Here is a 13,293-nt window from a genome sequence, read left to right on the forward strand (position 1 = left end):
AGGATTTGATTCCTTTCATTGATGTTTATTTTACAATACGTCTACATTATGTTAATTTACGTTACGTTAACGTTACCTTTACATCATTCATGTTTACATGAAATGCATCAGAGCTAGATATGTTTGCATTTTATTCAAGAATTGTGTAATCATATAACGCATAAGATATCAAAAAAATAAATAATAATCCAAAACACTACAAATATTATTGTAAGCCATATACATGCATCAAGAAGTTCGTGTAGTACATTGAAATAACGATATCAGCAAGTGTACAAAGTCCCGGATGAAACCCAAGGTGACTGGCACATGAAACTTTCGGGATGTTTCGCTTTCCATTCGGAACTGTAGCTCCAACCGCCATTACAATTGTAGTTTGCAGTCTCACGTGATTTGCAGAGATTTCTAACTGGGAATGATATGCCTGTATTGTCGCTCCTTTAATAAATTAATAAAATCAAATCATAACTTAATTTCTACATGTTTGAAAAATTAAATATCTATGTTGAATTCGCCCCCCCCCCCAAAAAAAAATTAAATTAAATTAAAAAAAAAAATACTTGCGTCTTTTTAATCTTCTGATCCAGTATAAAAAGATTTTTGCAAGCAATTGTATTGGCTGGATTTTCAGTTTTTGGCGCATCAACATTGGGTGGATAGAAGTGGGTCTGTGAGCAGTGCATGACGGTATAGTTGTCAACTACGACGTCATAGAGACCTAGTCGACCGTTAAACTGAATATGCGGCACTGAAATGATATAGAATCAAAGTACTGAAAGTACTGATAGGCGGAAATGATATAGAGAAATGAAAATAGGTGATCGTTAGAAAATGACATGATGTTAATATTTATGAATAAAGTTACATCGCAATAGCATAATAGCAAATATTTATAAAATCAAGAAGTAAAACAGCCCAGAAATAACACAGCAACAGACCACAAACCATCCGTTTGCGAATGTCTAGTATATATAAGTTTATTTTTCAGTGAAACTTGATTTTTAAAAAAATCTTGCAGTATATGTGGCCGACTGATTTCTCCATTAAAATCACCATCTTACATGTATAAGTATACATGAATGGGTATTTCCCCTAAATATTGAGTATTCTTTATTCTTCAAAATTACACCTCACTGATTATTATACATATTCGGATTTAAAGTGAAGATGATCATGAATTGTGTAGATAAATGAAGTAACTAATTACCGTAATGGTTCCAAAAGATAAATAAATGAGGTAACTAATTACATAAATAGTTGTAACAATAAATGTGTATAGATTAATGAAGTAACTAGTTACCGTAATGGTTGTAACACAGTACCCGTAATGGTTCCAAAAGATAAATAAATGAGGTAACTAATTACATAAATAGTTGTAACAATAAATGTGTATAGATTAATGAAGTAACTAGTTACCGTAATGGTTGTAACACAGTACCCCGGCGTTGACGGCGTACGATTCTCTACACTCTGTACCGAGTGAGTAACAGTCCAGAAAAGTCGTCTCGTTTCCGAAACACGTGACTTTACCAAACAAGACAAATTCATCACGTGAGCTCTTGCTGATGTCAAAAGCAACCCCGGCTGTATTACAGAAGAAAAAGAATATTGGTAAATTGAAAAAGAATTTGATTATGCTTTTACTTTTGCACAGCAACCAAATATAGTGAGGTTGTTAAGAAATAGACATAAACGAATGTTTATGACCATAATTGATATGATAACACAACTTTACCTTTGAACCCGTACATTTTACACGTGATTTCTGCTTCCACATCTGTCCAGGCGTCGGCGCACACAGATGCATATAGTCCGTACTGACTGACGACCACTCGACCGTAACCATATTTTAATATAACTCTGCTTGCTGTTAAAAAGAAAAATAATTTCATTAAACATAAACTTTAACTTTCATTGTAATCACCGTCCCCATATCTCTCTTCCTGTACATTTCTTTGCCTGTCTATTTCTTTGTTTGTCTCTCTCTCTCTCTCTCTCTCTCTCTCTCTCTCTCTCTCTCTCTCTCTCTCTCTCTTAAATATGGTTTTTTAAGCATTGTCTGAATTTTAAAAGTCCTGCATTGAACAACATCAAATTAATGCAAGTACATACGGATATATATTTTTTTTCGCACTTTAGAAGAAGAAATTATTAAATCTCATTTCATAATGTAAAATCAAAGTTCTGTATCTACCACTTCCTTCGCTTTTGTTGTAACAAAGAACCCTCGCTATTCCAATTTTGTTCTCCTCCCACCGACTGACAGACGGACAAAGCGAGCTGGAGGTATTACATTGAGAAATCGATTCTTCTGATCCGGAACATTTGATTCCTATCATGAAAGTTATTTCCAGTTTTGCAGACGGTAATGGTAATCCGCCGGAAAATCCAAGATGGCGGCATATCATGGCGGCTTCGTTGAACGAGAACGCTTCTCCCCCACACACCAGACTTCCGTCAATTTGAACGTTTCCGTAATACTGATTTGAAATGGATACTAAACAAAAATAATTATTCACATAATCAGTATTTCATTTGTTAAAACACAATGTTAGCTCGTCCTTTTATTTCGTTTTTAATGGCTAGACATTTCAAACATCATGGAAACGCGATATGATTGCACATGCTGACACTTCAAGCTAAATAAAATTGTCAAGGACGTTTTCAGAACAGAAGAGTTACAATATTTCTGTAAACTTTGTCCTACAATTGCAGCGTTGAAATGGAAACAATTGCTGGAGAATATGTATCTATGTTATTATATGAATTCTTTACGTTTGAATTTTATCACAGATTTAAATATTAAAAACGCATCATTGATGCTTGGTGGCGCATTGTCATTAAATTAAAAATTAAACAGTAAAAATAGTCAATTGTGTCTATTCTTGTTTTTCTGTTTTGTTATTTCGAGGACAAGTTTATTTGCACTTAATTAATGAATCTACGTTTCGTCAAAAAAAAAAAAAACAAACCAAGCGCTTTTAAAGATTCAATTGTACTTTAAGCTATATACAGCATATATTCACTTTAGCATTTAAAGAATAGACCATCTGTACATTATATCTAAGATTTTAACTAAATGTTTTAATTTAATGTTTGTTTTATATGCATTGTTGGGTATATGTACTAGTTAAAACATTTTAAAATTATATCACCGAATTTGAGAGAAAAACCTTTACATTTATTTTTTTTTTATTTGTTAAGGTGTTTTTTAAATTCAAAAATCCATGTGTACATAGCTGATTTTTAGCTCACCTGAGCTGAAAGCTCAAGTGAGCTATTCTGATCACATTTTGTCTGTCGTCCGTCTGTCCGTCTGTCCGTCCGTCTGTCTGTCTGTCCGTAAACTTTTCACATTTTCAACATCTTCTCAAGAACTACTTGGCCAATTTCAACCAAACTTGGCACAAATCATCCTTAGGCAAAGGGGATTCAAAGTTGTGAAAATTAAGGGCCACACCCGTTTTCAAGGGGGGATAATTAGAAATTAATGAAAAATTTCGAGAAATTTTCAAAAATCTTCTTCCCAAGAACCAGAAAGCCAGGAAAGCTGAAACTTGTGTGGAAGCATCCTCAGGTAGTGTAGATTCAAAGTTGTGAAATTCATGACCCCCGGGGGTAGGGTGGGGCCACAATGGGGGGTCGAAGTTTTACATAGGAATATATAGAGTAAATCTTTAAAAATCTTCTTCTCAGAAACTAAACAGCCAGGAAAGCTGAAACTTGTGTGGAAGCATCCTCAGGTAGTGTAGATTCAAAGTTGAGAAAATCATGACCCCTGGGGGTAGGGTGGGGCCACAATGGGGGGTCGAAGTTTTACATAGGAAAATATAGAGTAAATCTTTAAAAATCTTCTTCTCAAAAGCTAATCAGCCAGGAAAGCTGAAACTTATGTGGAAGCATCCTCAGGTAGTGTAGATTCAAAGTTGTGAATCATGATCCCTGGGGGTAGGGTGAGGCGACATTGGGGGGGGGGGGGGGGTATTAAAATTTTACATAGAAATATATAGAGTAAATCTTTAAAAATCTTCTTCTCAGAAACTATTCAGCCAGGAAAGCTGAAACTTTTGTGGAAGCATCCTCAGGCAGTAGATTCAAAGTTGTGAATCATGATCCCTGGGGGTAGGGTGGGGCACAATGGGGGGGGGGGGGTTGAAGTTTTACATAGGAATATATAGAGTAAATATTTAAAAATCTTCATCTCAGAAACTAATAAGCCAGGAAAGCTGAAACTTGTGTGGAATTATCCTCAGGTAGTGTAGATTGAAAGTTGTGAAAATCATGATCCCTGGGGGTAGGGTGAGGCCACATGGGGGGGGGGTGTTAAAGTTTTACATAGGAATATATAGAGCAAATCTTTAAAAATCTTCTTCTTAGAAACGGATCAGCAAGATGATTCTTTATAATTGTTAAGACTTTGGCTCCAGGACAATTCTTCGGCCTCACAAGAAGGTTCAGAGTTTGATGCAGCTAAATATCCCATATATAAACAATTGAAAAGAATCTTTTTGAAAACTGCAATACTCAACATGTGATATGACTATAAAATTGAGGCAGGCAGCTATTTTTTCATTAAAATCTTTTTGTATTACTGTATTGAGTTATTGCCCTTGATTTATTGATTCTTGATTATTTTAATTAATGCATCCACTGTTAACCAATTATTGTGATGATTATTTTTATACAATAATAAATATTCAATGTATATAAGTTGTTCTGCATAAGTAGTTTTGGGTTAGGCCGGATTAGTTAGTTTATTTTTGATTTCCAATTTTTAGATACTATGAATTATTTTAGGCCGGCACATATATAGGGACAGTGTCTCTTGCACCACAATGTCCGACTGTTTGGGGTTAAACTTGAACAGTTACAGATAGATTGAGTGTGTGGATATCCCTGCTCTATCTAATCTTCGTGTTTTCTAACCTATGACACAGAGTGTGCGCTCTTTCCTGCCCTGTATCGCATTAATACTAGCGTGCGGTCATACTTGCTTGTGTTAAGTTGAGCTGTTGGCGCAAGTGTGTGGTCATTCCTGCTTGCGTTAACGTTGGTACCTGTTGAGTTGCGTAGGTGTGCGGACAACCCTGCCTGCGTAACGTTGAGTCCCTATACATGTGCAGGAGCGGTAATTAAAGTCTGCTCTTGTAAATATTGGCAGTAATCGCGGCTATCCCAGTTCCAAGGGGGAAAATGGATTTTATTTATACAGGATCTACATGTATTATTGTACATTGTCCAGATTGTTTTTATTATGACTCCATTAAGCTGACTTTATCATACCTATTGTTCCTCAGGTGAGCGATGTGGCCCATGGGCCTCTTGTTAAAAATAGTGAGCTAAATTAATACAACGAATACTTCAATACAATACATCATTTAATACTATTTGCATTAACCTTCAGCGAACGTTCTTGAAAAAAATACGACAGCAAGCAAAGTTGATCATATCCAAACAACACGTGGAATAATCTAAACTGTTACTGGTATTTAGGTATACAAAGTATAGTTCTACTACTTGATTATTAAATATCCATAATAGATATTAGAATAGATAGTGTATTACAGATATATACTAGTATATCAATGCTTTCTTGAATAATTTCTACTAGTGTTATTAGCAACATATCCGGGAGAAAGGGGGGAATGTTACATGTAATGGATACGGAACCCTATTGGAATGTTAAGAATCATATATAGTATTTAATTGTCAATTACATCAGATAAATTATAAATGCTTGAGCACCCCACCCTAATCCGCGTTTTTTTTTTCTTTAGAAATTCAATCACCCCCCCCCCCCCCCCCTCCCCTTTTCTTTATTCTTATTATTAAGTCAGAACGTGATGATAAAGTATGTTAACCTATAATTCAGTATTGCAATAGAGTAGAAATACAGAGATTATTTTGTACGTACACATGTATAATACTAGTATACAGAGACAGACATCTACTTACAGACCTTGTAATCCATCTCCTGCCTGGAAAACCGAAACCAGAAGTCCGAATATCACACATATATCTACCGCCATTGTGGTTAGTTTGTGGCTATCATTATCCACTGTCCTTTATATATAAAACGTACTGAATTTTGTTTACTTTTTGATATGCGTTTCTCTTTAAATATTTTTTTTCAATGAAAAGTATCAAAACTAACATTTACGCAAAATGCGTTCCTTTTAAAATTCTTTCAGTGAAAGATCTAAACTGACTGTAACATTTATGCAAAGCACATTCTTAAAAAAGAAACACGTGCCTAGTTGATATGACTCTAATCTCCAGAACTGCATGGTTGATGTATCGTCTGTTTTGCTACATGGTGGTTGGTCTACAAAGACCTTTTTTATGACAGATTGGCAAGATTGAAAATACAGCGTATAAAAAAGAAAAACAAAAACAAAATTAACGTGACTTTTAAAAAAGTATGTTGTTTTTATTAGAATGATTCGTCTCAGTGCAGCTCCCATATAGATGTATTTTCAACGCCCACAATTTAGCGGTAAATTTACCTATAAGTAAAATTCCGTTAATAGTGCCATGATCGGCACTGAAAAAATGCTGTTCACTTCCGAAATATACGTGTACATTTACTTCATTTTTTGTAAAATTTGATCGAATCAATAGCGTTTATAAAGCAATACACGCAACTAAAGGACAAAGAGTATTTGAGATGCTTACATTTATTAAGAATACTTGATGATCACAGTTTAAAAACAGTTATTCCATTGGCGTGGAAGTTCAACATCATTTGAAATGAAAAGCCACGTACTTGTTTATTGCCGATGGTACCTAAGTGTAAAATACAAAGCATCAACAGAACGGTAAAACAAAGTACTTATATTCTCCCTATCTTTGCTCATTCTAACATAAACAATAGATCTAAATTGCTAAATAAATGAAAACAACAAGTATTGCATAAAAGCGGTACGTGCTCGCTAGCGTTTTCTTGATTTAACACACACACAAAAAAAACATATTTAAAACCACCTGCCGGCCAAAATGACCGCATTCAATTTCATCTGCCGTTTTACCTTACACGTAATACTTAAAACACACACCGACTCAGCAGCGAGCGAGCTTAGAGTGCCAGGCCACCGCATGGTCCTACAACCGGTGTTTTAAATATACCATGAACACGTGACCCGAAGTCTATTCGAGTACGCATGAAAACCCATCATACACATAATCTTAATCATTTCTGTCATCACCAACATCATCATCATCATCATCATCATCAGCAGCAGCAGCATCATCGACAAAAACAACATCTTCAACCGTCTTCATAATCTGAACAAGATTGTTTCCATCGTCGGAAATTCATGGCAAATCTAGCATATGCTCACTGGACGTAGGGCAACTCACTAATTTTTCTCGTGTTATATGCTGGTTGGCTCCTTCACACTTTCAGGAAGCGATTTCCTTACATTTATTCCATTTTGAAAGGTTGAAAAAAGCGACAAAGGACAGTGTGTTTTCAATGGTCCAGATTTATGTTTTCTTGTACAAAGTAATTCAGTTGAGTGTCTGTTTATAAGTCAAAACGTTTGGTATCAGATGGCTCAACATTGAATAAATTAAAAGTGATGTTCAGCAACAACATACTATTATACAGAAACAACTGTTTTTTCAAATATATTCGAAAATTGTGACTCGTTTTGCATAACTTTTCGTGATTCATACCTCTGTTTGTCTGTCTGTCTCTGTCTCTGTCTCTCTCTGTCTCTCTGTCTCTCTGTCTCTCTCTCTCTCTCTCTCTCTCTCTCTCTGTGTTTTTTGATACATGGTTTATGTATAAAATTTTTAAGATATTTATATATATAAATATATGGCACAAAACGTGAAAAAAAACCCCATAATGATATGAGAAAACCGTAGATCGTCACTGTTTTCATACAAGCAAAATTGTCGCTAAATGGTTCCATAACTTGCTCTTTTCTCGTCGTTGGCTAAAGATTTCCTCTCGTCATTAGACTTCCGTTCTACTGCGTCACCCGATGACGTCAGACGAGGGCGCTGCTGTCGTTGAAAGAAGATGCAGATGTTCATTATGATTTCCCGCCGTAACAGAACATAAATCCAGGGATCCACGACGAGGGCCCAGCTAGCGAACCGGAAAAACAGATAATTGTTCTTCATGTCTTTTTCGCTGGTTTCGTCCCCAGTCATTGTTATAAGCATTCTAATCTAAAAAAACACCAATATTTTTAAAATCAAAAATAACTGGTAATTCAGGGTTCTGCATGTACATTCATATGTGTATTTTAAGTAGGTATTCTTATGAACTATTAAATTTTTAGTACTATTTAATCTTCTAAAAATAAGTAGTACATACTCAGTACATGTATAAGGCCAAATTAATAAAAGTATTCTGTTAATATGTTTAATTAATTACATATATCACATATGAAGAGAAATTATTTGCTCTAAATGATTCATACTGGATATTTATATTACACATTTCCTCATTAAATTTCTTTCAACTCTTCCTGGTTTTAATACTTGCGCAAAGTTAATTAAAGGACATGATCAAGATTTAGGCTGAACATTTTTATAATTTTATTTCTTTTAACTTCTTTAAGGTATTTCCAAATGCCATTTAAAACACCGTTTTAATGCATTAAACGTACAGGGTTATAGAATTGAAATTCATGGTGATCTATTGACTGTTGATAGAAGTCGCATTTATATATGAAGTGCATCCTCGATTTCCTTGTTAGTGCATAGGGAAATCGAGGTTTACTGAGAGACCGCATTTTCATGCTACAGCATTTACATCTTCTAGGTTTGCATGACCATAAAGCGGAAGAAAATAATCAATATTTTTGTGTACGGCCAAAGAGTAATTTTTTTTTCATTTTTTTTTCCACTTGGAACAAATTTTATTTATTTTAAAACATTGTAATTTTTCAAAAATTTACATTTTTTATACGACAAATGAAATATATGTGGAAATCGTAAAAATTCGACTTATAATCAAATGATTTATGCGTCACACACTCTCTATAAATAATGCAACAGTATAAGACATTACTGTTTACCATTATCGGTATCCAGCACACAGCCACCTCAGCAATGGCGGCTCCTATTTGAAACAGCATCCCGCAGTAATCTCTCTTGTCGTTGGTTATATATATTCGACTCTCGCGTTGTCTCGAATAACCTCGTTGCCCGCGAGATAGCGCAATCGCCACCAATATGTTCATAACAATTGCAACGGCAACCAAAACTAGACCAATAATTATGTACACGAAAGCAAATATATAGTCTGCATAGTTTTTGCTGTAAATGTTAATGAAACAGAAGTTGCAAGGGTAGATCTTGACGAAATTGCTCTGGGTCAGCGCCAACGACGCCAGGACGGCAGTGACAATAACAATGGCGACCGGTGACAACATTGCCAACGGATGACCCTTGACCGAGGAGTAAAAATACGGATGCCATAGAGCTAGAAATCTCTCAATAGCGATGAAGGTAACGACGAATAAATTTGTCAATGATATAAAACTGATAAGGATAGATTCCACTTTGCACAGAGAATCTGAATCCGCCCATTTAGTCAGGGGGCTTTCAATGATGCTGATACAGCTGAAGATCACAATTCCCGCAAGGTCGACACAGACAAGCATCAAAACGAGGCGGTAGAACACTTTCCATTTGTGAAATTTTGATTGTTTAAGCAGAAGGATAAATGCGACAAGATTTCCAAGAACTCCAAGCCCGATGTAAAATCCAAAGGACACTGTAAAGTTTGGTATTGTGTGTGTGAAATTTCTATCACAATAATCCGAAAAATTCGACATTTCGACCGTTTTAAATGATGCAAAGACGTTTCATTCACGTTTATATAGCCCTTTCAGCGAGACATTTTTTTTTACAAAGTAAGTCATCACAAATTGTTAAGTTTACAATAAGTTGATCGTCGATCAATCTATTTTCACACAGTATCAGCTACAAATGAGATATATTTCGATGGTTATACAGAGAAAGAAATAATGGCATTATCTCGATCTTAACGACAAAAAGATGAAACATCAAAACGTCTTTGTTTAGTTTTTATATAGTAATCCGTATATGTCATATCCGTATATCCCTGTGACTTAAAACTGATCAATCAACTAGTCTCTAATTTGAAATAAATCACATATCCTGTAAAATGGCATACAAACCGCCTGATGTTTAGAAATTTATCATGGCGGCCTCACCATCACATGTTCTCTTGTGACGATCACACTTCGCGTGTTTACTCAACAACCTTTAGTTACTTCTCAATAAACCAAGGGTCAGGAGGGAAGTGTACATATAAAAACAAATGATATTTTCATCTGCAAAGTGGCCTCTTCCGCAACAAAATGGAAGCATCCTTGAGACCAGGTTTCGTGCATATTAGTCATGTGTACTCTTGATCGAAGGGTAAACGGACGTAAACGAGAAAACGACAGGGATGTAATTTGTCGTAATTCAAATGAATTTCCTCGTGACATATAAGTATATAATAGTTAGCACTATTGTCGATGTCTCCTTCTAGTGAGCTACAATTTAAGTCTGAAATTTTAACATTTTGTTATTCAAAGTTATTAATCTTTGTAATGAACTTTTTTTTTAAATACACATACATTTACCGATATGTATGGTTACAGCTGTGTATCAACAAACAGGAAAACCAGAACACATTGATATAACAATGTAATATCATTCAGTCCCCTTCGCTTGGTCCATTAATTATTCTCATCTCATCTCATTCTCATTCTCACCAGTAAATTCAAACTGGACAATTGGCTAGCAGCGAAAATTACCAAATGTTAAGACAGGATATAAAACATTCATCCATAAACTGTAAATTTTCTTCATTTAAGTTGACCTTGGTTTAAATAACACACACATATATATGCCTGCAGGGTTCAACTGAACACATCTCCTTTCACGCAATAATGAAGGTTGAATAACACATCATCACAGCATGAAAGACCTCTGATCGAAACGACATTACGTTTGATTAAAAGGATTATATCGGCAGCAAATTGTGAATTACTCCATAGCCGAGTGGATAAAGTGTCGGGCTTGTGATCCGTATATCCCGAGTTCGATTCCCACATAGGCTTTTGTTGTTTCTTACTGAATTGAAATTTTCAGAAATCCATTTTTTTTTTATCCCCAAACTGCAAATTGGTCACTTATTTGACATGTGTACACTTCATTTATCATTATTTCTTTCAGAATAAAATAATTACTGTTAATTTGATTGACTTTTTCCAGGTGTGTTATTCCACCTTAACTACGGAACTGTGAAATAACGTGAAAGTGAATCTCTAAGTTTGGGATGCTACACGAATTGTTATCTATTATAAATGTCCTCTTAATTTATTCATGATGAAGGCCATGTTTTAGCGACCATTTTACTTCTTTGGACCATGTAACTACCGTTCGAAAAATCAATACGTATATATTGTATGAAATATTCTATATAGACCTTCTGGCTTTCTGTAGTATGATGTATATAAATTTAGTATACACTTAGTCTTCTTACAAAACCGACGGATTGAAAATTAAATTGTTTTCAAAAATTATCATTTATTGTCAATTTATTATTAGTATGACGACGAGAGAAAATGACAGAAAGACAGAAAGAAAGAAAGAAAGAAAGAAAGAAAGATAGAAAGAAAGAAAGAAAGAAAAGATAATGCGACAAAAGGACAGAGACCAAGAACTCGCATTATATTTACATAACTGTCTGTAGGATAACATACAGAAAAGATCCACAGAGCTAACAAAATAAATGACATAGAGATAACAGTCTAGAAATTACATGAATGATCGGCACTTCTTTCCACCGTCGGCCATCAATCACCATTATCCGGGCCACGTGACACAAAAAGCGCCTCCAAACGGCCAATATCCATCATGTGCCGTATTCAGTAAATTATTTCCTTACGACTCCCACACCCAATAAAAACAAGATCGGTCTTTTTTGTCGCAGCTAATCGCTGTAAATCTTGTAAAATATTCCACGTCTCTTTACATTAGAGGGATTATAGTTTTTGTTGTTGTGTGAGCTAAAATCTTTGAGCTTATAGTGCGAAGGGAATCTTGTTTAGTATTAATAGTAACATGAATTTTGCTTTAAAAATACAATCAATTAAAAACTAGAATTGTCTAGTTGTATTTTTAAGAGATAATTATAAACTCAAAGTGGTTATATACCTCACATCTTGCTTTTATTTAAAAATGATTTTTTTAGGGGGGGGGGGGACGCATACATTACAAAATTGAAACTTATTCCTATTCAAAATCCGGATTTTGAATACTTATACCTGCTTGATAATTGATTAATTAACGCTTATGAAAAAAAAAACAAGTTACTAATGAAAAAAAATAAGTTAGGTACAATATTTATCATGAATAACTCAAGGGCCAAATCTATCCGGATTAACCGGTATTGATACAAATTTTCAAAAATATGGAGTCCATGCGTATAGAAGCATAGATGTCTCTTACCTACAAAGACCATGCGTTGCCAAATATTTAATATGAAATTTAAATCATAATGACAAAGAATTAAGAATTGTTTTGATAATGAATATTGCATTGATAAAGCCAAAAAATGAAAGTCAAATTAATCAACAAAATCTATGTTTAGAAATACGGTTAAGCGTTTGACAAACCTGTTATAAATTACTTTTGTTTTGTTATTTTTATAATTTTCATGATGCCAGCTTTCCTAATACCCGGGAAATCTGACTTTTTAAAATGGGTATTGTTGTTTAAGTACTAGTGAAATAAAGGATAATTTAAAAAAAAAAAAAACCTTAACATGTTGCATCTTTTTATAGATCCGTGATTCCACGAAAATTTTTTTATTCTTTCAAGTGTTTGATGATCCAATTGTATGTACCATTTTATGCGCACCGTAAAATACATACTATTACTCATAAATACAGTTGTTAGAAATTCAGTAAGCAATATTTCAAAAAATTAGATCGATCGCGATGTATACAATATGTCTATTAAACAAAACTTACTTTGATAAATTTATATATCTTTTTTAAGGATGTTAAAATATTTGAAATTTGAAACTGTACGGACGATGGGAAGAAAACGATGTGTTCAATCATTTATTTTAACAATTGCAGGGATACATGTATAACGGGGAGGGGGGGGGGGGCTGGAGCCCCCTGAATTAGTCATATTTTAAAAGGTTAAAATATCCTTCCTTGAAAGTCTTCAAATAGTTTGAATTGCACAATATTTTACGATAATAGAATAATAACCGAGGCAAAAATAGTGCATGTAAAAGCCCTA

General features: G+C 34.4%; 2 protein-coding genes across 2 annotated transcripts; both read right to left on the minus strand.

Moving 5' to 3' along the window:
- Positions 1–51: 51 nt before the first annotated feature.
- Positions 52–6,260, minus strand: LOC128172577 (neurotrypsin-like). The gene is made up of 6 exons (XM_052838359.1): positions 5,960–6,260; positions 2,195–2,497; positions 1,736–1,867; positions 1,417–1,584; positions 565–748; positions 52–438 (listed from the first exon to the last, which is right to left on the minus strand). The coding sequence occupies exons 1-6, from the start codon at positions 6,027–6,029 to the stop codon at positions 264–266; spliced, it is 1,032 nt and encodes a 343-aa protein (XP_052694319.1). The 5' UTR covers positions 6,030–6,260; the 3' UTR covers positions 52–263.
- Positions 6,261–7,464: 1,204 nt separating this feature from the next.
- LOC128173749 (prostaglandin E2 receptor EP4 subtype-like) lies at positions 7,465–10,236 on the minus strand. The gene is made up of 2 exons (XM_052839423.1): positions 9,036–10,236; positions 7,465–8,181 (listed from the first exon to the last, which is right to left on the minus strand). Exons 1-2 carry the CDS (start codon positions 9,795–9,797, stop codon positions 7,906–7,908), a joined length of 1,038 nt encoding a protein of 345 aa, XP_052695383.1. The 5' UTR covers positions 9,798–10,236; the 3' UTR covers positions 7,465–7,905.
- Between the last annotated feature and the right edge of the window lie 3,057 nt (positions 10,237–13,293).

This window comes from Crassostrea angulata, chromosome 2 (genome assembly GCF_025612915.1).
Source record: "Crassostrea angulata isolate pt1a10 chromosome 2, ASM2561291v2, whole genome shotgun sequence".
In the NCBI taxonomy this organism is placed as follows: domain Eukaryota; kingdom Metazoa; phylum Mollusca; class Bivalvia; order Ostreida; family Ostreidae; genus Magallana; species Magallana angulata.

Bases quoted from the DNA above. Each gene is read 5' to 3' on its own strand.
- LOC128172577 (XM_052838359.1), bottom strand. From the start codon at position 6,029: ATGGCGGTAGATATATGTGTGATATTCGGACTTCTGGTTTCGGTTTTC. The intron at 1,868-2,194 runs GTAGATACAGAA...TCTTTTTAACAG, and splicing joins CAACAAAAGCGAAGGAAGTG to CAAGCAGAGTTATATTAAAA. The intron at 749-1,416 runs GTAACTAGTTAC...ATATCATTTCAG, and splicing joins ACTGTGTTACAACCATTACG to TGCCGCATATTCAGTTTAAC.
- LOC128173749 (XM_052839423.1), bottom strand. From the start codon at position 9,797: ATGTCGAATTTTTCGGATTATTGTGATAGAAATTTCACACACACAATA. The intron at 8,182-9,035 runs GTAAACAGTAAT...GTGTTTTTTTAG, and splicing joins TGTGCTGGATACCGATAATG to ATTAGAATGCTTATAACAAT.